The sequence below is a fragment of the Callospermophilus lateralis genome, chromosome 14, assembly GCF_048772815.1.
Source record: "Callospermophilus lateralis isolate mCalLat2 chromosome 14, mCalLat2.hap1, whole genome shotgun sequence".
Taxonomy (NCBI): Eukaryota; Metazoa; Chordata; class Mammalia; order Rodentia; family Sciuridae; genus Callospermophilus; species Callospermophilus lateralis.
The window spans coordinates 67094358-67121430 of record NC_135318.1 but is presented as its reverse complement, the minus strand read 5'-3'; the positions used below and the strand labels follow the sequence as shown (position 1 = coordinate 67121430).

The window sequence follows — 27073 nt, the reverse complement described above, 5'->3', positions numbered from 1 at the left end:
ACTTTATTCCACTTTTGATCTCTCACCTTTGTTTCAAACTGGTCAGCATGTATTATAATACATTATTTTTTTTTCTGCCAGAAAAAAAACCCCACAAATATAGCTTACTCTCTGTGTGGCTAGGAATTAATCATGTTAAAACTGAGCTGTACTAAGCAGTAATTGAGAAAAGCTGGCAAGTCTGGTTAGCTTTGATGTGTAAAAGTAACATTTTTAGTTACTTTAGGGAAGACAGTAGAAAGGCAGCCAGCATTCAGACAGCACCACTGGGTGGTCTGTTTTACCTATAGCTCAAGTTTCCAAGACCTGTCCTGCACAGCAGAGGAAGGTGATGTTTTCTTCTTTGGTAGCCAAGACATTGCTTGTTAAAGAGAAGGACAAACATTCTATCATCTTTGGATCTCCTGGCTTTTAACACTATTTAAACCATTTAGAGAACAACTTAGGCATCGCAAGTTTACACCGAATTTTCAAAATGTCAAAAAAGACAATAAAGGAAACAATTTGGTAATGTAAATTATGGACCAATTTAATAATTTGTTTCTTCAAATCTAATTTTACAAGCATGAAAAAAAAAAAACCAAAAAACAATGCTAGAGGTCTGAAAAAGTCCTGTGGGGGTTTTGTTGTTGTTGTTTGTGATAACCTTGTAAAATAAATGTGTTCTGGATTTTTACTACTTTCATAGTTCAAGGTAGTAACCAAGGAAAATAATAAATCATGCTGTTCTCCCTCATAAACACCAGACCCTTACCACCTGTTGTTCTATGTAACTACTTCAAATCAGATAAGCAGAAAAATAATAATAAATGCCAACATGCCCTTATGAAATCTTTCACTTTCATTTTTAAAGATCTCAGAAACAAAAATTTAAAAGAGGAATTCAACATTACTCAAACTCATTCTTCTAAAACAATGTTTCATTGGGATAGAGTCATTAAACAATGAAAACCAGAAAATCTAAATAACAATGCATGTTTCTCAGTGAGAAAATACTTCTTCTCTAATTCTTCTGAGATTTTTTTCAAAAAAATGCAACACTATATGCATTTTTTTCACTTTTTTCTTTCTTTTTTTTTTAAATTACCTTTTTCACAATCCCTGATTCTACTTACCACTGAATATTTAAACTTTATACTTTGCCTTGTCTTGAGGGTGTGATAGGGGAGTTTTATCTATCACTGATACTAGAGATCTTCCTTTCCCTTTCTCCTAAGTATAAAATTCAAGTGTTCCCTTCCTTGTTACATGAAGAAGGTAGTACAAAGCCACATGATCAAGAAGTAATGGTACCTGAGCCTCAGTGGAATTTGATGGTGACCAGCACAGCCACAGAAACCTAAGCTATGGTTCTCTTTGACTTCATGCTGCACTGGCCTTTTAGAAATCACTCAGAAATTAGAAATGGCCTAAGAAGGTCACTGACCACCCAGATGAGACCATGGTTTCTTTAGGCATTTTATTTCATTTATTGTGTTGTTTTGCTGCAATGAAAGAATCCACAACAAAACTAACAATGTCTACTAATTAGTTGTTCACTGTAAAGTTCATCAAAACAAGTGTCTGTTATTCATTTTAAAATACTTTACTACTGCCCGGCATGGTGGTGAATGCCTGTAATCCCAGCTGGTCAAGAGGCTGAGGCAGGAGGATTGCTAGTTCAAAGCCAGCCTCAGCAAAAAGCAAGGTGCTAGGCAATTCAGTGAGACCCTGTCTCTAAAAAAAGCACAAAAATAGGCCTGGTGATGTGACTCAGTGGTAGAATGCCCCTGAGTTCAATCCCCAGTATCAAAACAAAACAAAATACAACTTCACCACTAACCCTTCAGGAAGCCTCATCCAGTTTTTATTAAAATGCCTAAAGACAGAGGGTGAAAAAAAAAAGGAATTTAAAAGCACTGAAAATTGAGAATGAAAGACACCTACTGACAATTAAGAATGAAAGACACCTATCAACAATGAGGCATGATGATAATTCTGGCTCTGTATTCTTTAAATACTTCTTTTAAAGACTGAAATCTGAGATAAAAGCACAAATCAAGACTTGTTTTAATAAGTTAACCAAGGTGTCTAAATCAAAAGCATATTATTTGTTCAGTTCTAAACACTCACTCTCCCTGTACTGTATCAATAATTAACACAGATACAGTTTCATCTTTCTCATTTTATGCCAACCTCTCCCAGCGTGAATCTGTCTGTCTTTACGTGAAAAGTTTCTCTTGACCTAATTGGGATAACATTATAAATGGAAGACACTCAGTTGAGTTTTAGTCATCTATTTTTGATTAAGTTGCAGTGCAACTCTAACCACCATTTCAGATTTGCCTTAGTTTTTAAATTGTAAATTATTTTTATTGATAATTTACTTTTTCTTCTCAGAAATCTACTTAAAAATAAACTAATGATGCCCCTTACCTGTTTAAGATATTATTTATAATTAAATAGTTCGGTTTAATTGGAAATAAATGACAAAGATAATGACTTGATAATTAAAGAGTGTTTTTCCTCCTAAGATATTTAATTTTTTAAAAAGAGAAATCGACCTAAGTCCACATTAATTTCATTTTAGAGAAGGAACTGATATTTAGAAAGACAAAGTTATTTATCAAAGGTCATGAATAAACTAGGTGAAGGAGTTTGGCTCTGGGCTGTGGCTACTGGATTGTAAAATGTAAGGGAAGCCATTTCATTTTGTCTAACTCCATCCTGTGTGTGGTGCTGAGTAATTACCGTGGCATTTCATGAGTATGTTCTCAAGCTCTGACAGGGATACTTGTTTACAAGTAATCACAGTGAAGCAGGGCCATGTTAATAATGCTTAGCTTTACATTACAGAATGATTAGCAAGTGTGTCCAAAATGCATTTAATTGTTAGCAAGTATCCAAATGCATTTAATCAAATCAAGCCTTTAGAAATTTAACAACAACAACAAAAAGTCACAATACTGTTTCATTCTTGAACTCTTACTTTACTGACCATCTTTCTTGTTCAGTCTCTGTCTTCTTCACCCTCTGAGCATTCTTAGAACGGCATGCCACCCCCTACCCAAATTAAGCCTCCCCTATGCTTTACAAAACCATATTTTTGTGGTTCTCCTCCTGCCCTCCGTCTCTCAACACAGAAGCCAGTTCTTCCATGATCAGCCTCATTAAATTGATATCCCTCAACTCCTGCTCCGTGTCCTCAGAAGTATCCTTCAATACTCTGAGTTCAAACTACTCCCATGCATTAGCCATCACCTGCTAGTGAAAGAGAAAGTTCTATGTTCATTCCCCACTTTCTGGAGACAGGCTCTTCTCTATACCTGCACTGCACATAAACATCTGGGCAATCTACCATCACTTCAAGAGTAACATGTATCAGAAAGTACTTTTTGTTTTTCTCTAAAATCTAACACATGTATTTCTGTGGAAGGAAGAAAAACACCAGGAAGGAAATGAGAACCTGTAATCTCACTTCATTTTCCTAGTGCACTAATGAGAAATTAGAACTAACGAGAAAGTCTCAATTTACAAAGGAGAAAAGTGTTGTTGAGATTAGGTGATTTGCAGAAGGCTGCATGGTGAAAAACCTCGAGATGTCTTTCTGATTTGGAAGACCATGCATTTGTTCTCTCAGGCACTTTTGTTTAAAAGACTCAAACATCAATATAACCCAAGCCCAGGGTATAAAGAGTTACAGGTGTTTAGCATTCCATGGTGCTGTGGCTTGACTATGTCACCTCCAAAATCTAGGTGTAGCTAATGAGATAGTATTATCCAGTGGGCTGATTAGGCCAGGTGGTTAGGCAAGGGGACGTGGCTCAGGTCTGTAATCTCAGTGACTCCAGAGGCCGAGGCAGGAGGATCTCAAGTTTAAGGCCAGTGTCAGCTATTCAGCAAGACCCTCAGTAACTTAGTGAGACCTTGTCTCAAAGTGGAAAAACAAAAAAGCTGAGAATGTAGTTTACTGGCAAAGCACCCCTGGATTCAATCCCCAGCAACACACCCACAAAAGGGAATTAGACCATGTGGGTTGTTCTAACGTAAATAGGATGAAGACCCATATAAGAGAGGCTTCATATAGCATTGGGCTAGCTTGCCCTTCTGCCAGCCACAGTTCGAGGTCACAGGGCTCTTGCTCTCCAGAGGATGAAGCAATAAAGCGCCATCTTGGAAGCAGAGAGCAGGCCTCAATCCACAAGCATACATACTAGCATCTTGCTCTTATACTCCCCAGCCTTTGTAACAATGAGAAAAATAAATTCATGTGATTTAATTATCCAGTCTTTAGTATTTTGTTACAGTGAAGCAAATGAACGAAGAGAGAAGGATTTAATTCAAATCTCATCTCCAACTACCTCTGGCTGAGCCGGTTGCTTAATGTTGAGTGCCTCAGTTTCCTTATTTGACAAACAAGAGTATTAGTGCCTATACTGTAAGAAAATGAAATAATACATCAGAAGAACTTGGAACAATATGACAAAAATGAATACTAACCATCAAGTCATTTGTAATAGTTTTCTATGTGATACTTTATGTCACTCCATAAATTATGTATGGTCACTTGTCATTATCACCTCCCATTTACTTTGTCAAGACCAAATCAGTCTTCTTACTTGTACAACTAATTTTTCCTAACACACCATTTTTAAAATTCTACTTTAACCACACTACCCCACCCCCGAACCCAGTTCCTGCATGGCCTGTAATAGTAGATCACCTACAACAGTTTATACAGAGACTAGAATTGTACCTGGTGGGTATCCAGACCCATTTGTACCACATTTCCTTTTGTGAGTTATGTCTAAACTCACGATGGAACAGAGCATTTTTCCTTCAACCTTCAGAAGTGAGATACTGTTTTCAGCAAGAATTGCGAAAGAACTATTTCTACTTCATGCTTAAGATTCTTGATCTTCAAGATTCTTACAAATCTGAGCCAGTTTCTGCCTTTCAAACTTCATCTTTCAGGACTTTCCTTATGAACTCCAATGGACTCTGACTGCACTACTCCTCCCCATGTCCTTCACAGGTTACTGTTATTAATTCTACTCAACTGCATATTTCAGTCCCTTCCTGATGCTCTGCTCAAGCACTCGTTGACCTTACTCAGAAGACCACCTTCAACTACCTTGTATGTAAGATGATGTCATTTAATAACACCCCTTGTTGAATTCCTCATCACTTGTTTAGACTCTCCCAACATTACCATGCATTATTAACTGTGTGCATATGCAAGTGTGTGTGTTCTGTGTGTACAAGAGAGATGAACAAATAGGATGCTTTCCTTATCTTCTATTGCAGCTCAATGCTTCACATATAAGCAGACGATAAATATTTATTGATTTAAGTTTTGTGATAAAACATATATTTTTTCCAATTTTCATCAAAGGACTTTGAGAACACAATAGGAAACCTAGTATTTGCAGATGAATACATGTGCATGGCCCTTTAGTTATATGCACACATTGGTCTGCCTTGGTATTAGATGTGGCTCAGTGAGCTTGAATTTCAGCGTTGCTGGCGTGGGGACATATAATATATCTTGACTAAGGTTAGTTCTACTCTCAGTGAGAGGGAGACTAGCTGAGGGAGTCAGCTTACTCTCTCTGATTGGTAAGCCTCCACTATCAAGTCTTTGATCCTGATTCATCTTAAAAATTTACTCTTTTAAATCTCCATTATAAGATAAACCAATAGTTATTTTGCAACTGTGTGTACATGAGTATAGAGAATCACACATGGAGAGGTGGATGTCATTGTTAGCAGTAATCATAGAGCCAAATTCTCCTCTGAAAGTTTGGTTAAACCAGAATCAGCACACAATGGTCTGTTTTCGTGTGGTCTATAAGCTGAGAATGAGTTTTCCGCTTTTAAGTAGGCAGGAAAAAAAAAAGAAAAAAAATATGTATCTGCTTATTTCTATCTAAAATCATCTCCCTGTTTGTATCCATAAGTAGTCAAAAATGTAGGAGGCCAAGAAGAAAAAAATGAAAAAAAGGTCACAAACTGAATAATCCAACAATTTAATAATTAGTTAGTTGATTATCAATGGTAGAATTTTTAAAGTTTAATACTAGAAGAAACAAACCTCTTATGCTAGAAATTAGTTACACTCTATGCCTGTGGTTTAGAATGTTAAATTATCCATTTAAAATGGAAAGTCAATTTATATTTCTCAGAAGCAATTGTGACTTAATTGCTGTTATCAACCTAATAAATTACTAGGTGATTTCCACAAACTGGTTATACACTCAAATTTCATGTCTGATGAAAGAATAATTATATCAATATTCCACAAATATGAAAGAGAAATTAGTTCATTGGTCACAAGGGAAATGCATACACCTTGAGTATAAACTCATCCATCTTTTTTCTATTTTTAAGCAGGCAAATTAAGATGCGAAAGAAACAGTTTGCATCTCACAGGAATAATGTGCAATGTGTTAATTGCTTATCAAGAAGCATAGCAGAGACTGAAAAATATTCTTTTTGCTTCATGTGAATGTTAAGTTCTCTTTTGAACTCTGGATTCTGATGCACATCTGCTGATGACAGTTTAAACAATATAGATTCTTTGTGCAATACTGGAAAAAAACAGACCTCAGAGAGAGTTAACCCACCAAGAAGATAATGAAAGCCCATTGGAACATAATAAAATGTTCATGAGGCACGCAGTGTCAATAGTAAAGAAGATAACATGGTACCTGGCAACAATTCAGAGAGGCTAGAAGAAATTAGGATGGGCAAACTAGAAACCTACTAAGAGAAAATAGTTAATATTCTCATTTTAACGTTCACTCAGCAAATAAAAAAATAAAGTAGATCAGATTTGTCCTATTGGTGCTCATATTTAGATAGAAATTTGGAGCAGAATAACCTGTTTAATACTAACTTACATAAAATATATTAATACTAATATACATAAAGTACAAAGGTAAGTTAAAAGGCATAGTGGTATAATAATTTGAGGACATGGGGGAGGTTCCAAAAGATAAACTTCATATGTAAGGTTGAATATAAACTTAGACATAAAAGAAGGGAAGGGTATTCAGGCAGAAGAACGATAAAGTGACAAGTGTGAATTAAACAGCAAATGTACAAATAAAGAATGATAAACAATTAATTATGGTAGAATACAGACAAAATGCTCTGGAGATGGAGGATATGAGAGACATATGTGTGGACCAAGTGGCATGATTTGATACCATGCTGAATTTCAAAGTTTATGCCAAAGTCCAAGCTTTCTGGGACTAGCCAGCATGATTCACTGCAGAGAACAGAAGGTGGTGGGGTCAAGGGCAGGGCAACCAATTAGGTGCAATGATCCAGGTAAAAAATATGCCTCTGAATAAAAAGTTAAAAAGATGAAGATGGGAAGTTTCACAGACAAGAGTTGAAAAGGCAACTGAATTCACAGGATTTTGAGACCAACTGGTAAGGAAAGTGGTTGAGACTGAATTTCCTAGATTAACTGGCTACATCAAAAAAGGCAATTCTGTTTTTCTTTCTGTCAACAAAAGACAATTCTGTTATCTAACAAACTACAAGAAGAAAGGTTATGCTGGGCAGTGGAAAGATATCAGCGTAATTAATAGAACTGTTCAGATACTTAGAAACTATCCACATACCAAAGATATCAAAGACACAGCTGTACACAGATGTGCAGTTGAGGAGACAGGAATTCTAACAAAAGAGGCCCTTTAGTGAGAAGCACATAGAGTAAAAGACAGAATTCTAAGGAAACCCCAAATTTAGGAGTACACAAAGGAGATGGAACTGTAATAGCCAAACAGGCAGACGGAAAATAAAGCAAAAGAGAGTTGTTCATGAAGTCAAGGGCGTGTGTGGCCTTGAGTGAAGAAGCAGCTTACCAAAAGAGATACCTTAGCCTGAAGTTAACTGCAAAGTTAAGCCTACACATGTGGCAGATCTCTAAGGCAGGCAGCTTCAAGACCTTTCTTTAAGTTCTCCAAAATCCAGGAAAAAGGGTACATTGTTTAAGACAGTAGAGCTAAAGCACCTGATAAAATCAAACATTTTATATTTGTAATTCTTACTACCATCAGTTTTACACTATTGATACATTTTCGGTCCCTAACTATAAATATTTTGTCAGTAATCCCTCTGACTGTGCTAATTGACTCCCTTTACCTCCTCTGTTATCCAAGGGATGATGTTACCTATGCCTTCATTGTGTCAGTCTTTATTGAGACTTTGATATGTGCCAAGCACAATTAGGCACCAGAAATGAAATTGCAACACAGTGTTTTTTCAATGGGAAGCATTTCTAAAGTTATGATTTAAACACACAAAGAAAGAAAGAGACAGAGAGAGAGAGAGAGAGAGAGAGAGAGAGAGAGAGAGAGAGAAAGAAAGAAAGAGAAAGAAGGAAGGAAGGAAGGAAGGAAGGAAGGAAGGAAGGAAGGAAGGAAAGAAAGAAAGAAAGAAAGAAAGAAAGAAAGAAAGAAAGAAAGAAAGAAAGAAAGAAAGAAAGAAAAACATGGGTTATCTGCTCCTTTTTACTGCTCATGACATCTTTTGGAAAATCATGGTTCAATCATGGTTAAAATATAAAAATCTTCTTACTTTTGAGTAACCTGTCATTTAAGAAAGAGCAGTTCTGCAGGCTTTCCTGACTACATGAATGCTATTTTGCTAGGTTTGTAGTATAAATTGTTAGTATGCTCCTCTTGGTTTCTCTTCCTTTTGGCTCTTCACTTTGTCTATATTTCTATGTTCTTTATACCACTAATAATTATTCTGGCTCTATCCTGTTTCCCCCGACCCACAATCCTTCCATCCTCTTCAACACTCCATTCAGTATAGGAAGGATCAGCTCAAAACCCAACCACTTAACTTCTGTTCTGCAACATGGCAGCCAGTCTGAATTGCAGGAGTGTAAACTAGTAACAATGTATATGGTTTTGGATAGCTGTTTATTTGCTAGTGTTCTCCTTCAGCCTGACAGCAGTTAACTAAGGACAAAATTAGTCTTTCCTTACTATAATTAACAAGATTGTGCAGGGCTTGATTAAATATGTTATAGAGATAGAAAACTGCTAAGGAATTACAAAGGATCCTGCTACTTTTCCTCCAGCCCATTGTAGCACAAAGACATCCCTCTGAGTTCTGATTTTACTTTATTCCCTTCATGGAACCTTTAATGTGGTCACTAAGGGGTGACTATTTCATAATATGTGGCAAATATTCTCATAAAATTAATCTATACACAGTGGTGTCTATATATAAACTGTAAATTATATAACAATAAATAAAAAGTGGAATCGACTTAACAGGACAATAAATAACAAGCAGTTAACCTAGTTTTTATTTTTTCAAGTGTTTGTAATCCATCTGCAGAACACTATTAATTTTTTTTTGTAAAAATCTAAAACCACAGAGTTCATTTTGAGGGGTTAGTCAATATAACTCTCTCTCTCTCTCTCTCTCTCTCTCTCTCTATATATATATATATATATATATATATATATATATATGTAATTGACTAATATTATATACACACACACACACACACACATATGAAGCAGAAAATTGGTTTAGTAGTAAATTAGCTTCATAAATGAATTGAATACGAAGATCTCTCTACTCTCTCCCTCTTTTCTGGGGATAAAATAGTGCACTGTCTTTAAAATGCTATACACACACACACACACACACACACACACACATATGAAGCAGAGTGCATATATGAATGTTGGTTGAGAAAGAGAACATAAGTGACACAGCATAATATTTGAGATAAAATATTAATGAAAGGTGAATCTACATAAAGGACATATAAACATTATTCATGCAATTTTTATATCTGTACTAGGGTATCAATTTTATTTATTATTTATTTTATTTTTATTTATTAATGAAAGTCTGTAAAACAATAGAGGAAAATACTCAGTCACCACAACCCAAAGAAAAACCATAAATACTTTGATGTACATACACATTTTGTGTGTGTGTGTGTGTGTGTGTGTGTGTGTGAGTGTGTTTCTTTGCAGGTTGGCTGACAATTTCTTTGCAAATGTGTTTTTTTTGTATCTACTTAACTGCAGGACAAACAATTTTCTAAAATGCCAGGAATTTTATTAAGTCTGCCTTTGCCTAGCATCACTTTAGGATTATTTATTGTTCCATATTTCAAAAGTAATTCTGATACAGAGACTTGAGGGGTTGTGGAAGCAAAAAACAGTATGCATTCACCAACCACAGGGCTGTCACTCTCTGGGGTTTGGTGGCAGATCAAGTACATTGTCTTTTCTTCCCTAAGAGTTCTTCCTCTCTTTCAGATCTTTACAAATGTCATCTTTCTTTAAATCTTTGACAGGCCTTTGGGGAAAAAAAATGTTCTGTGGAAAACATATCTTGTCAGTCATGTTTCTCAACTTAACTACTGTGCCAAACACAGAATATTTTGTGGAAAATGTAGGATTTGGAGGAAAAAAACCACCTTGGTATCATTTAAATTAATTGATGCATAAAATCTCTATAGTGATATAGTTCTCAAGTACATCACATAGAAGACTGAATATAGAGGTAGAGAAGATTCTAATTTTCCTTTCAAATCTGCTTTGCCAGGCATGAAAGTAGCTTAGGGATCTTTGTGGTTCAAGTTCCCCAGTTGAGAATTAGTTTTGACCCTTGAATAACATGCATGAGCCTCTCTTGGAAGAAATGATCTATATTTTCTATTTTTTTAAAAAAAAATTTGTAGTTGTAGGTGGACAGAATGCCTTTATTTTATTTTTATGTGGCACTAAGCATCAAACCCAGTCCCTCACACATGCTAGGCAAGCTCTCTGCCACTGAGCTATAGCCCCAACTCCTATACTTCCTATTTTGATAGTAAAAAAAATTAATTAATTAATTAATGTATGCTGTGAATGTCTGTGTCACTCAAAATTCATGTTAGAACCTAATAACCAATGCTAGCGTTGCTATGGTTTGGATATAGTTTAATTGTTTAATTATGTCCCTCAAAGCCCCACTGTCATTGAAGGCTTGGTCTCCAGGTTAGTGCTGTTAGAAGGTACTGTATAGCTTTAGCACAGGGGCCTAGTAGGAGGTCCTTAAATCATTAGGGGTGTAGGGTAATTTGCATGTGACCCCTTGGCAGTTCACAAGCCATACTTTCAAGTTTTCATAAATAGGCTGTTATAAAAGGAGCAAGCCTGGCCTTGCCTGTCCTCTTCTTCTCTACTCCTGGTTCAGGATGTAATTACTAACTTGTTGTCATATGCACTCTTTCCACTGCAATCTATGCCAGGAGGTGACAAAAATCAATAGGAAGCCCTTGCTGAGCCATGCAATATCATGTGGAATTTGAACTTCCAAACTGTTAACTAAATGGGAACCTTTTATCTTTCTAAGGTAGTTGTCCCAAGCATTTTGTCATCATGTCAAAAAACTGACTGGTACAATAGTATTAATGGGCATATCCTTTGGGAAGTGATTAAGTTAGGAGGCCTCCAACCTCATGAATGAAATTAGTGCCTTTAAAAAGAGGGTTGAGGAAACACCTTTGCCCATCGTGTCATATTTTGATATGTCAAGAAGGTGTCATCTTGAAAGGAGATATGAATCTGCCAGCACCTTGATTGTGAACTCCTCACCCACCAGAACTGTGAACAATAAATTTCTGTTGCTTATAAATTACCCAGTCTTAGGTAGCAGTCCAAATGGGCTAAGACAATATATTACAGAATTGTGAATGCTTATTTTAAAACTTTTTAAACAGATGTCGAGAGAAGATAAGTATAGAACATCAAGATGACCACCAGGGTAGCCTGAAGTATCCACAACAAGCTTAAGAAGCACTAATAATCTTCAAATATGAAACTATATGAAAAAATGTTCAACATCTCTAGCAATTAGAGAAGTGCAATTAAAAATAAGATTTCATCTCATGCTAGTCAGAATGGCAATTATCAAGAATACAGGCAACAAACAAATGTTGGCAAAGATGTGAAGAAAAGGGTATACTCATACACTGCTGGTGGGACTGCAAATTGGTGCAACCACTATCTCAACCAGTATGGAGATTCCTCAGAAAACTAGGAATAAACCACCCTTTGACCCAGTATCCCACTCCTCAGTTTATACCCAAAGGACTTAAAATCAGCATACCACAGTGACGTGGCCACATCAATGTTTATAGCAGCTCAATTCACAATAGTTAAACTATGGAACCAAACTAGGTGTCCTTCAATAGATGAATGGATAAAGAAAATGTGGTACATATACATAATGGAATATTAATCAGCTTTAAAGAAGAATGAAATTATGGCATTTGCTGGTAAATGGATGAAGCTGGAGACTATCATGCTAAGCAAAATAAGCCAATCCCAAAAAACCAAAGGCAGAATGTTTCATCTGATATGGAGATGCTAATTCACAACAGCGGGGCACTAAGGAAGAATAGAGGCACCTTAGATTAGGTAGAGAAGAATGAAGGGATGGGAGGGGATATGGGGATAGGAAGGATAGTACAATGAAACAGACATTATTATGTTATGTACATATATGACTGCATGATGGATATAATTCTACAATATGTACCATCAGAAAAATGAGAAATTATACCCCATCTACGTGTGATGTATCAAAGTGCATAAATGCATTTTACAGTCATGTATAGCTAATTAAATAAAAAATTAAAAAGAAGCTTTATTAAGTTCATAGATAATAAAAGCAAGGCATTTTTAAACATTTGAATGCACCAGTAATGTCTTTCCTGGATCTAATAAAATAGGGAAACTGCCAAACTTGGCAAAGAAACAGCATTAGGTCTTGAACTCCTTCACAGGATGGCCTTGGGAGAGAATACTATGGGGAATGAGATAGCACTTACCTGTCCTGTTTTTCTGAGAAAGGGCACTCTACCACCAAGCTACACTCCCAGCCCTCTTTTATTTATTTATTTATTTTAAACAGGTCTTGCTAACTTGCCAATCTGGTCTTGAACTTGAGATCCTCCTGTCTCAATGTCCTGAGTGACAGGGATTACTGTGTCCACCTCATCCAGCTCACCACCCATCTTGAAGCTGCCTTTGTATAGTGAGCACATCATTTTATTGAGCTGGCATATATGGGAGCGTCTTTAGGCAGCTGATAGAGACTAAGAGGAGATGGCACCCTTCACATCATTCTTTGACAATGCTACCGAAATGGTAAAACTTGTAGTCTTATGTTGGTTCTGAAAATAATTACTTCTATGATCTTGAACCAAGTGCCTCTCTAAAAGTTGCTTTCTACATTCACAAACTGGGTTATGTGCAATAGATAATAACCAGGGCTTTTTAGTGTTAGTGGCCTGTGATTCTTTGGTTAGTGACCTATGATTCTGATGGCAAAAATTTCCTCTGACTTACATGTGTGTGTTCTAGTCTAGCGAATGCAGATCTGTCTTCAATCTGAAATAGGAAACTTTGTTCCACATCATAATTGAGAAGCTTAACCCTGGAAGTTTTCCAGATGATTAAATTAGAAAAGCTGAGAATTGATCAAATGTAGGATTTAACACTGCATTTTCACAATGGCTTCTTTTTTCTTATAATTTTGTCCTAAACTCATTAAAACAAGTGTTAATTAACACTCTTGCTAATGAACTGTGTTTAAAAGTAATAAATTTCTTTACATCGTGGTTCCTGAATTCAACAAGAACACCAACCTACATTACCATTTCATCCTTTACCTATGACTCTTTCTGTCATTCCTCCTTCTTCCATGTAAACCCTGAGCCATCTTCAGAGCCACCAACCAGAGGAAATTTGACATTTAACATGAAATTAAAGGTTACTTTCACTTCATTGAAAGCTGGTGAATCAGTGAGAATTCTCAAATCTAATTGAGAATCAACACACACTCCTGGGGCTTAAGAACACTTCAAGACATGGGTGTGTATCTGTAACGGAATGTTGATTTTACCCATTTAAGATAACTAAGAAGCGGAGTATGTTAGTTCAGAGACAAAAGGAACAAAAATGACCCAGCAAACGGGGTAAAAGTGGTTACCGTTTCAATCAGGAACTGCTCCCTGAGCCTTTCCTAGGGAATAGTTTCAACACTGAATTTGGATGAAAGACGTCTGGCTGACACCTATTAGAAGGAGCCAGAGAGAAAGACAGCTAGAATTTATGAGGGGCAGCTACAACTTAGACACATATGAATGCCCATCCCATTAATTTATCATGATCCTAAGGAATCGATGTTATTACTCTATTTTATAAAAGAAACAGAAGCCCAGAGAGGATGAATTACATGGTAAGATTCAAACACAAGCTTGTTCTTGGTCCTACACTGTGCCCTTCCACTGTCCACGAGGATGACCACAGTAATCAGGAAAGCCCGCAGGAGGTAATTATATTGTCAGTCATGTCGGGTTCCTGCCAATCACACTCATGCACCTGTCCGGGATGATTTCTCTACTGTCTAACTTCAACTTATACAATCAGAAAGAAGTAGAGTATCAGAGAACATTTCAAGAAATGGAAGAGAGACTCAATAGGCTGTCAGAATGCTGTCATAATATGATGCTGAAAAAGAAGTTCAGGGAGTATGTTAAAGAGTTTAGTTGTAGAAAAATTTAAATGAGCATTTTTAGAGAGAAAGGCAGGAGGGATGTGTGTGTGTGTGTGTGTGTGTTTACTTCTCTACTGAATCAAACTAAATCTTTGAATATTTAAATAACTACTTATCTTATCCATAGTAATGTGACATAGGAATCAAGTAAGAAGAAGGTATAACCCTGGAGAGCTAAATAAAAATAGGCATTACTAACATTAAAAAAAAAATCACAAAGGAAAGTAAATCTACAAACCTAAACAGATTAAAATAAATTATATGTTTGTCTGTAAATAGTTCATTTGACAAAATAATTCATTTTATTCCCAAATTTTAAAGTACAGATAATAAAATAATGACAATCAAAATTCTACTGATCATCTCATATTGCCAATTTTGAACATGATAATCAACTATATCCATATTCAAGGTACTATTTAATGTCAATTATTTTAAATAAATGTGAACTCAGATTTGAAAATATCTGTCAATATTCTCAAAATAGAAAATTCATCATACTGGGAAAATATAGATTCTTAATTTTCTCTCTTACAAAAATATAAGGCTGAAAATGTGATAATTTGGATTTAACATTGATTAGGGAAGTAAACAAATAAGGATTTGAATTGCAATTATAAAAAAACACTGTTTAAAGTCTCATTCTGTTATTTGATGAACAGATTTCATAGCTCCTTACTTGCCAATTGAAATGTGTGAGAGAAAATAAAATTGTCCTGGGATTATTTCCTTGAAGCAATTATTTAAAAACTGGATAGAAATGTAAATGATTCAGAAACTACTGCACTTGGCCCAACTGCTACCCAGCAGAAACATCCTGAACTCTCCACCCTACCTTGTGCTTCTCTTCCTACAAATTCACCTGCATCTGCACCTATCTTTGCAACAGTCCTGGCCTAAAAACGTTTTTAAATAAGAAGGAATAGGACTTGCATTGCATAACATTGTCATAGTTGAAATAAGAAGATTAAACATTTCCTGAAGGATGGCTGCATGATATCTTTATTTATATCTTTGGGGTTTGGGCCCCAAAGTATACTTTTATATAAAATCACGCTGTGTTGAAAGTATAGAGGAATCCAGTGGAGTGTTTCTCAGTGTTCTATTTGGCCACCAGATGTCAGTGTATGATAAAGAATACTATAACACCATTGCTTGTTTCTAGCTACATAGGACTAAAAAAGATAATTAAAATGAGTTCAATTGGTCAGAGTGAGAAAGAACAGGTAGATTCAGAAGCTACTGCACTGGGGAAAGATATGGCGAACAGCTGAGATTTGCTTGGGTCCCATTAACCCCTAGTTATTGATACTCTGCTCTATCAGATGAAATCTTCTCTCTTCACTTTTTAAAAATGTGAATCTAAAAAAATTTTAAAGAAGTAAAATGAACATGTTCTGTATATAACAGGAGCTTAATTAAGTTAATTTGAAAATTTTTACATGCAGAACTTCGTTAAGGAATTTTCAAACTAAATGATATCTGCATAAATATCTAGGCATTTCATAATTCTGCTGGGTATGTAAATGAAATAAGAGGGAATAAACCCACCAATGCAAGCAAGATATATCATGCAAAAAATAAAATAAAAAATTTCCCACAAAACAAAATAAGTTCTCAAAATTTCATAATAGAAATCTAAAAATGTTTGGTCTTATTAATTAAAGTTTACTGGTGCAATATATGAAAATAAAAAGCTCAATCCTCAAAGCCTGTTGATTTTACCCTTTTAATCAAGAGCAGCCAATTGTAAGTTGGAACAACTGCCATTAGTTATTGCAGTAACTAGAGCTGCTTGCTAAGCATTTCTAACTTTATACTTTGCATACCTTCATTGTTATATCTCATCTGGTGCTATGTACACTCTCAATGGATGGTTTTAGCTAACCTGTGGCTAATCCTTATACTAAAATTTAAGCCCTAGAGATATTATCTTAACAAACCCTTGTCACACATGGATATTTGAGAGGTCTCAGTAATAGCTAGGCACCTGAATTCAAGTCCTGAACTCTTCCCAGTGTCCTGGGATACTTCTACTGGCCATTCAAAGAGAACCCTTTCATGAATATATAGCACAGTAATTACCAATGGGTTATTAATAGAAGCATTAAAGTCATACAGACATTTATAACAATTATACACAAGTTAATAGTTAATAGTGGCATGAACTCAGGCAGAAAATTCCAAAGTCTGCCTGCTCAAGTATTTTAGTGCCTGAACTAGGAATGTAAAATCGCTTTGTTTGAGAAATAGTTCTCTGGATTTGCTTACTGGCTTTTGATTTTATGCATCTGTGCTCTATTTTACCAAATGCTTTAAAATACTTTAGTTCCGTCTTACCTGTTCCCATCAATATATGTTTTATATTGCTTTATAAGGACTTCTCCTGTCCTTTCTCCACCTTCACTCTAATGTAATATAACTTAATTAAAATGAAACTTGTTATCTTCATAACCTAACATGGGGAATCTCAGATGTCTCTTGGCAGAATGACTTCATGGAATATCAAAAGAGACAATCCTGGGTGAGCCTCCTGATAAATAACTGTTTGTTATCCTAGCAAATGAAAGGAAAAAAAAATAAGACAAAGGGGGGTGGGCTGGGAAAAGGACTAAATAAAATGCGTAGTGGAAATCTCCTTTTCCAAACAGGCATTCACCCTTCCCTGTTTTTCAGAGATCGGGAGTAAACAAAACATTTTAAGAATCTCTGAGCCACCCTGAACTCTGGTTCAGAATTCCTTGAGGGGCCAGAGCTTCCATGAGAGCATCCTTTTGGTCCTGCAACAACAGAAGAAATGCCTATTTCACTATTTGCAAAACCATACCTTCTTCAGAATCCTTTGGCAAATATCTCTGAGGTCACACTCTGAGGGTCTCTGTCCTAACTCACTTATACAGTATTCCAATTCTCTACTGAAGCAGTCTTCTGATCCCAGATCTCTAAACCCTAGCTTGGTGTTATGAATACTCTCAGAGTCCAGAACCTGTACTCCAGGTCCTTTTAAGGGGCACATCCCCTAATGGGCTACTGCAAAGTGAGCCGTCACGAAGCCTGTCTCTCAATTTGACTGTGAATGTCTGTGTCCACTGAGAGAAGCCCCCAGATGGGATAACCTTTGGGCAGTGACTATCGTAGCATGTCACAGCTCCTCAGAGGATGGTCCTTTCATCATTTCAGTCAGCTCAGGGCCCTGATCCTTGCCGGCCACAGCTTGTATTTGTCTCTAACAGTCCGTGATGCAGATCCCGTCACTGCTTAAGCTCCCATCTGAGCTCTTTCACCTGGTGAATGACACATCACTGAGAATTACAGTTCAGTCAGGAGCAGAAAAGAAAGTTTAAAGAAAACAGAAAGAAAAATCTAAGAAGGTGGGAAAAATTAGAAAAAGAAAGGACAAATTATGTGAACTTGGGATGTCAAGGTGACATTTCAGCTCTTTGTGACTTGAGAACAGCCAGTGCAGATATTTAAACCTTTCAGATGATATCAGTAGTGACATAAAGTAAGAGGGGCCATGGTCTATACAATAGTATACTATCCCCCAGGTTGAGCATTTAAAAACTAAGAAAGAAAGGCACACATTTCTTGAGCAGGGTTCCTCAGAGATCACTGAGCAGTGTCACAGGGTATGGGTATCAGAGCAGTTTAGGTGCTGAGGCTGTGGGCAGCCAAGAAATGGAAGCAAAGGATAGAATCTACCTCATAGCATCAAGTATTCCACAGAAGAAGAAATACAGATGGCCACCAAATATGCGAAAAAATGTTCAACATCTCTTAACAATTAGAGAAATGCAAATTTAAACTACACTGAAAATCCATCCCACTCCATTCAGAATAGCAATTATTATCATTATTATTATTATTTAATATTTACTTTTTAGTTGTAGTTGGACTTAATATCTTTATTTATTTTTATATGGTGCTGAGGATCAAACCCAGGGCCTCACACATGCTAGGCGAGCGCTCTACCGCTAAGCCACAACCTCAGCCCCAGAATGGCAATTATTAAGAATACAAGTGACAATGAATGTTGGTGAGGATGTGGGGAGAAAGACTCACTCATACATTATTGGTAGCATGCAAATTGGTGTGAACACTCTAGAAAGCAGTAAGGAGATTCCCCAGGAAACTTGGAATGGAAATACCATTTGACCCAATTATCCCACTCATTGGCATATACCCAAAGGACTTAAAATCAGCATACTGCAGTAATGCAGCCACATCAATGTTTATAGCAGCTCAACTGACAACAGCTAGACTATGTAACCAACCTAGGTTTCCTTCAATAGATGAATGGATAAAGAAAATGTGGTATAAATACACAATGGAATATTAATCAGCCATAAAGAAGAATGAAATTATGGCATTTGCTGGTAAATGGATAGATCTGGAGACTATCATGCTAAGTGAAATAAGCCATCCCAAACACCAAAGGTCGAATGCTCTGTATGATATGTGGATGTTGACATACAATGGGTGGGGGTGGGTAAAGAATACAAGTTCAGTGGATTAGAAAAAGAGGAATAAAGAGTAGGGAGGGGAATTGGAAAAGAAAAGATAGTAGAATGAATCAGACATAACTTTCCTGTGTTCAAGTATGAATACATGACCAGTGAAACTCCACATAAGGTACAACTGCAAGAATGAGATCCTAATTAGAATAGGTTATATTCCACATATGTATAATATATCAACATACACTCTACTGTCATATATATGTAAAAAGAACAAATTTTTAAAAAAGAACTCTGTTAGGGAGGGGAAAAAGTAAAAATGTGAGAATATGGTAAATAAAGTAACAATGCTTTCTTTTCTTTTTGGGTTCTAGAAAAACATTTTTCTATAGGCATACAATGCAAGAAAAGGAAAATTCCCAATCAAATTCTCAGGGCTAGTGGGAGATTCAAAAAGCAAAATCATAAGAAGAAAGTTATTAGAGAAATGAGAGATATTGCTCATTGTCTGATTTAAAAGAAAACTATAAATTTAAAAAGGGGAAAAGTTTTAGATTATAAAAAGGCTTCATGAAATCAATTTCTATGTTTACAGTTATTGCTTAGAAAGAGGGCCATGGCTGATGTTTATTTTTTTTCCAGAGAATCTTTATCTATCTACAAAAAGGTTTCCAAAATATGATACAGAATATTCTCCTTTGTTGAATAAAAGAAAATCCTCTAAGACTTGCTTTTAATATTCCCCTCTCCCAATCTTGAAAGTTTCCTGGCAGTCAAAATTGACATTATAATATATATGATTTACTTCAGAGAAGTCATTACTTTTTTTTTAATAATCTGTGCAGCATTCTTTAGTAGATACTTTCAGAGATAAAATTAACTACCTCAAGTTGCCAGATTTCAAAGAGGATGATTTTTCCATTGATTAGCAATCACTCTACTTTTTTTTTCTGTTGTATCATTAGAGACTGTCTTGACAATTTCAAATTGTTAAAACACTCATTATCCCCCCTCATCCTCTTGCTGCATTAATCACCATATTGACTATTCATGTCGGTATGGTAACAGTGCCAGAAGAAAAGTCACCGAGCATTGAGCCCAAATTGTAACTACCCAGTTAGAAATCAACCCCATGGTTTTAGACAAGTGAATGTAAAACACTAATTCTTACCTTGATCTAATCAAATATAAAACTTTAAGTCACATCCACAAAATTCAACACTCCATACAACTTGATCTGACACATTTCCCAGCTAATAATATGAAATTCAACTTTAGGGTATGCCAGTGATGCGGACTATGAAAACACATTTAATGCTTCTAAAGTTACTTTCACTTTAGCATCTCAAATATATTGTACCTAGACAATTGTCACCCCATTGAGAAACTGATAAGCCAAATACCCATAAGGGTTATGGACAGAAAGAGTGAGTCCCTGGAAGTGGGAGGTTTTTACTCAGTAGAATATCAATTGGTTTTAATACCTGTGTATGGTCTGGATAAGTGTCCCCAGTGCTAAAGGTGCTACTGCAGTGCAGTGAAACTCTGGAGAGATGGGGCCCAGATGGAAGCCTTCTGGTCATATGGAGCATGTAGTTGAAGGGGGATATTGAGACCGTCCTCTCCCTCTTTTTCACCCCTTGGTGACCATAAGGTGACCAGCTTGCTCTACTGTGTGCTCCTGCCCTGATATATTGCCTTACCACAGGCCCCAAAACAACAGGACCCACTGACCATGGACTGAAACCTCCAACACTGTAAGCTAAAATAAACTTTCCCTCTTTTGAAGACAATTATATCAGGTGTTTTGTTACAGTAATAGAAGGCTTGACTAAAACAATCTGAAAATAGCATTAAGGACTGAAGACAGATGCCTGTGAATTCTAAATCAATTTCAAGTTAGCAATCCTGAGAAGTTTAAAAAGCCAAAATATTCATCATGCAATTGTAGAAAAGAAATTTGTAGTTTTTACATAAAGTAAAGAGAAGCGATATATTATTTTTAGTGAGAGATTTTCAAACATTAAGGAATCCAGGTTTGCATACCTCAGAATTGCTGGGTATTTTATAAATTACTGGTTAATTACTGTGTATTTTATAAATCCAATAATATTTTGAGTAAATACTGAAACCATATTGCATTTGCTAAATGATAATTGTTAGAAAAATAATATCAAATGGAATTATTGTCTCTGAATTGAAATTGAGACAGGGCCACATACTGATTTTTGTTAATATTTGAAAAATTAGTTTAAATATTAGGAAATGCTTTTTATAATTTACATAGCTGGAGAACCGATATATATTTGATAATAAGGTATTAATTAATATACTTAAATAATATATAACTGCAGAGACTAGGGATATGGCTCAGTGGTGGAATGCTTGCCTCTCATGTGTGACACACTGGGTTTGATCCTCAGCACCACATAAAAATAAATAAATAAAATGGAGATACTGTGTCCATCTACAGTAAAAAAAAATTTAAAAAATAATATATAACTGCACCTTAGTATATATTATTAATGCTATAATAATGAAATTAGTTAATATAGAACATAAAATAAAATAAAATTAATTAGTGGGTCATTACTACACCTTTAATAGTTACATTCATGTGCTAACTTCCTGAAGTCTTCTTTGTCCAAAATGAAAAGATATCATTGTAGTAAAAAAATATATAAGAAATAAAAACTGTTGAAAGTTCAATATGTCAACATACTTGGCTAGAAGATTTTCCCCAGATATTTTCAAATTCGATTTTGTGATTCTAAAGCCTTTGCAATACTATAGTTTTTAATTCACTGGGGATAAAATACGATTAATGAAAATGGTCTGGAATCAGACAGAAAACGGGAGCTGAAGTCATCACCCTCTTGGACAGAAGGTGGCAGCAGTGTAAGGTCTGGCTGTCCTTCCATTCTGTGACTATCTCCCCTGTAGGCTTTATTGTTTATAATTCAATTAAAAAATAAACTATGGCAATAATAATGCAATTGTGCTAAAATACAACTAAATATTTTATTCATCCTTAAATTAATTTTTAAAAGAATTTATTTTTTACAATACTTTTGCATTTGAGATTGTGATTTCATATCATTTGACAGATAAGTCTTTTTTTTTGTTCTAATGCATACTTTTAAAATAATACAGTAAAACATGAATATGTGAGTATTATGTTTTAATATCTGAGTGCGTGACCTTATTGTTTATTCTTGAAAATATAAAACCATGCATTTTTCACTCCAAAAAATATTTTATCATTATTTTATCAAGTAGAAAATGCTCTTCTTTAAAAAAAAATTGCTTGAACATTATAAAAATTGATAAGGACAACAGTTTTCTTATCCTGGATCACAATATTATTTAACAAAGAGTAAAACCTACCCATCAGGAAAGTATTATGCTTTTCTTTTTTAGATACTTCCTATCTAATATTAAAATTATTTCTAATATAAATAAGGAAATTTAAATAAATAATAAAGCCAACAGAGAATTTTTAGTATTCATTTTGTGACTAGATCTTTTTTCTCATTCTGTTTTACATTATAGAAATCTACCATCTTTTGTTTTTTATTCTATATAAAAATAAACATTATATTAAATTTCTTTTTTTTTTAATTTTTTAATATTTATTTTTTAGTTTTCAGCAGACACAACATCTTTGTTTGTATGTGGTGCTGAGGATCGAACCCGGGCTGCACGTATGCCAGGCGAGTGCATTACCGCTTGAGCCACATCCCCAGCCCCAATATATTAAATTTCTTACTGTTTTTCATGGATTGACAATTGTCTGTTGAAATGTTGTGAGGGTAATTACCTAACATTAATTCCTGATTTGTGTAATAAATGCTTTAAATTTGTTGTATTTAATCCTTACAAAAAGCCTTATAAAAATAGTGTATGGTCTGAGACAGACAGACAAACACACACACACTCTGACCAAATAAGAGAAAGAAGAGATCTCTATGAAAACCGCAGAGAACTGTCTGAATATAGTGTAAAACAATTATTCCTCAATTATATCATCCATCTCCAGGCCGTGAGCAATCATTGTTTTGCCTGCTCTGGATCCTCTTTTTTAGCAGCCAACTAGTCACTTACTGCCAAAAATTTATGTCAGCCTATCCAAAAGCAAGCTCATCAACTTTCTCTATAGCCATTAAGAAACCTATTTTTCATTCTATGAATTCTGTTTCATCACTTAAATGGTGTTCAATGCATTTTACTTCCCTCATCTCCCCAGCAGAAAAATATACCCTTGAAAGTAGATACTGATTATTATTTATAAATCTGTGCAGCTTTCCCAACTCATGTAGATTCGTAGTGAACCGAGGATAAATGAATTCACAGATGGGTACATGCCTAGACCTGGGCAGGTAAGGGCTATCATTCTGGTTGCTGAGGATGTGCAACCTCACTCACATGCCGTGAAGATGGCCCAGTGAGCTTCCCTCCTACGATGGGTTACCCCGGGGGAATACCACCAAAAGTAGAAGGTAGAGAAGGTGGGCCTTCTGTAGATTGGCACAGGCCCTTCTGAGGAAAACCAGGTTCCTCTGTAGGATCCATGTGAGTTTGTCACTGGTTTCAAGTGAAGAAAGTGAGGGCAGGTTCTTTGTTTTGTTTTGTTTTTGTACCAGAGAGTGAACCCAGGAGGGCTTAACCACTGAGCCACGTGCCCAGCCTGTTTTACATATTTTTATTTTGAGATAGGGTCTTGCTAAATTGCTTAGGACCTCACTAAGTTTCTGAGGCTGGCTTTGAACTTGCAATCCTTCTGCCTCAGCCTCCTAACCTGCTGGGATTACAGACATGCTCCATCATGCCCAGTGGTGAGGGCAGTTTTCACCAACACAAGGCAGAAACCATCTACACTTAGGCTACCTATAACATGTGTCCCTTTAATAATAAAGATCATCACCTGAATGATTGCCGGATGGGTATCCCTTTTACCTAAAAGGGATCAGGCCCTCTTAAACATCGTTATAGCTGTTAGTTTCTGTAAAGACAAGTGAATTAGGCTCTACAATAGTTTAGGTTCCTAATAACAGGAATACATTGTGTAGTTTATCATGTCAAAAGTTTATAAGAGAGGAAAATAAACATACACTATTGTAGTGCCCATTCACCTCCAGTACATTTTGTGTTTCAGTGTAAATGCACATCTTCTGTGCACATTATCCAACCCAGATGCTTACATCAAACTCATTCAGAGCTGCAGCCAGCTCGCCGATACCCGTGTGGCCTTTGGCTTCATCAGTGGGCGAGGTAGCTTGAGCAGCATTGGAGATGCCAGCAATGGCCTCCTGGACTTGTTTGAAGACATAATCTCGGTTGGCTCTTGTGGCAGCAACATCTGGGTGGCGGAGAAAGGCTTGGGAGGCTGTGTACAGCATTGTGGCATTCTTCTTCAGAGCTCCACGGGCAGCTGCCATCTCATCTCTACAGTGAGGGTCCTTCAGTTCCTGTGTGGGCAAAACATGAATCTTGCATGAAGTTTGCATGGTAGTATACACGACAGAACTTGGATTCACAGAAAACCCCACTGAATTTTAAAAAAAGAAACACCTTCTCCTCCTTGTGACATGGCTCTACTTATCTGGTATGTCCTCCAAAAACTGACCTCTCCTACCAACTCACTAAGCTATGTCCACTTCTGTTGGCTTCCACAAAGTCTTATATCTTTCTCATCATTAACACTCATTACATTTTAACATACTGACTTATTTAAGCCCGTTTCTTCCTATACTGAATCTCCAATGACAGCCCTGTGTCTATCTTGTTCACTGGCTCTGTAGTCATTTGCATAGTATCTGGCCCCATAAGAGGTATTCAATAAATCTTGCTGAAAGACTGCAAAAACTGGGCCACTGATGGGGTAAGCAGATTGAATGGACCACAGTTATCAGCAGATGGAAAAGCTGAACTTCAGTCTTCTCAGATTCTGGCTGCTTTATATTCAATTATAATTATAAACATGGAAACCAGTCTTCTGATTTTTGGTTAATGGTTTAATGTGGCTTCATTATCATTTTCAGAACAGAACAAGGCTCTGTTTTTTTTAACCACCTCTAACAGCAGCTCAATTATTGAGTTTAGACAATAGAAAATAATAAGCCAAAGTAAATTTATTTTCTTCGTTTTGGGTGTTAAAACAATAACAATGGGGAGTCACTTTACTTTCATCTTTATAGAGTACTGTCAAGAAAGTGCATCATTTGGGGAAATGTTAAGGTGAAAGCCACATAGGACTGCCAGTTGAGTATCCCTGGGAAAATGTTTTTCCAACTTTAAAACATAAGTAAAGGGTATCTGAATCCCTAGCGTTCTCTTCCTATTTGCTCATCTGATAGATGACCTTACAGGAATTACATGTTCTCTTTTATGGGCCAAAATAACCCTTAAGTAAGTACATTTTATTTCATATTCAGAATTATCAGGACAAATTGGCAATAAATAAGTGGAAAAAAAAACAGAATACAATATGCATATTTGTATGCACAGTATTATTATAAATATGTGAAAATGAAGACAGAAGGTTAGAGTAGTGGGGGAGGCTGGCAAAATGGTTCTCCTCAATGGAAACTTACAGACAGGGGCCAGAGAATCTAGGGGGCAGGGCAAGGTGATTTCACACATGCCCCAGCTAGAAGCAGTCTTTGTGATTCCAGGTACTTAGAGCCTTTGATTTCAAGCAGTTGTAACTGATCCATTTTCAGGCCTATAAAACTACAAGGTTATGAGAACTCACCCATTTTCTCCCCTAGCATTTCCAAAATCTTTCCCACCTGTTGTCTTCTTGCTGCTACATAGTTTAGTTTCACCATTTCTTTCCCAAATTCTTTAAAGCGGTTTGCAAGGTCTTGTTCATTTGTAGCATTTTTGACAGCTTCCAGAGCGTCCTCCACCTAAAGTGATAAAAGACAAAGTATTTTATAAGTGTATAGTATTCAAACGATATTAAACATATTATAAATGGTAATTTGAAAAAAAAAGAATAGGTATTAACTTCTAAATAAAATAATAGGAGAAAGTACCTCTAACGATCACTTATACTGATTAGAAACTTGAGATTTATGGAATATTTGATATGTAAAGCGCAAAGGACAATAATTCTTGAAACTTTAAAGCAAACAAAAATCCTAAATTTATTGTATTTTATTAAATAATAATTTTAATAAGAAATAAAGACTTCTGATCTTAAATAGCATAAAAAGGAAAATATATTTAAGAAAAAATATGGATGTTGAAACAAATTTTGAAATGATCGCAGTAGGAAATGGTTCCACAAAGCTGTAATAAATCCCAGGGCTGCTGAAAATTTGGGACAGATGAAATCTGCAACCAATCCTGGCAACACTTATAAATCCCGGACAAAAGGGACTGTAATTTTAAACTGAGTCTACTCCCTGCCATGGGATAGAAAGGGGAAATACCACACCATGGAAACAAGTAAATTTGAAGTTCAGTTGCCACCTGAAGGCGCCAACAACCGGAGTGGACAGGGAATGGACAGAATGACAGCAAGCACACAGCACTAATGAGGTGCTGTGCTTCCAAATTCCTCCAAACTGTGTCACTGAACATTCACGAGTGGTAATGGACCTGAATTACGAATTCCACCAAAATCCTTCTGTAAATGATTTGAGTATTTGAGAGGTACTCAAGTGTTGTGCCCTCCAAAATGATCTTAATTTTGATATGGTATGAAATTTTCCATAATTCATAACCCCCTGGTTGTTTAATACCAATGAACTCAATTAGAATGAAAATTAAGACACTGTGGTAAATTAATCTACTAAGGTTATTGTCAGTCAGGTAGCATTGTGGTAGAAATAATTTTATCAGGGGAAACAGCTGAGAACACAATCCTGAATAAACAAAGCACAAGACAGATGTTTTTTTGCAAAATACAATGGTCTTCAACATGAAGGGGAACCAGTAGAGAGGCACCAACTCATGCAGGCTCCTGAGACAGTTAGGGAAAAGGAGAGACAGCGGCTTGGAAAGATTAATGAGAATGCAGGGAGTATCCG

At 36.0% G+C, this 27073-nt stretch overlaps 1 protein-coding gene across 4 annotated transcripts in view; it reads right to left on the bottom strand.

Moving 5' to 3' along the window:
* Positions 1 to 27073, bottom strand: part of Ctnna2 (catenin alpha 2) — a 940372-nt gene that overhangs the window by 696576 nt on the left and 216723 nt on the right. For all 4 annotated transcript variants that reach the window (XM_076833066.2, XM_076833065.2, XM_076833068.2 and 1 more), the window contains exons 4-5: positions 25826 to 25945; positions 24236 to 24502 (exon numbers count right to left, since the gene is read on the bottom strand). In XM_076833066.2, the coding sequence (XP_076689181.1) occupies positions 24236 to 24502; positions 25826 to 25945 (387 nt within the window). The remainder of the gene's footprint in view (positions 1 to 24235; positions 24503 to 25825; positions 25946 to 27073) is intronic.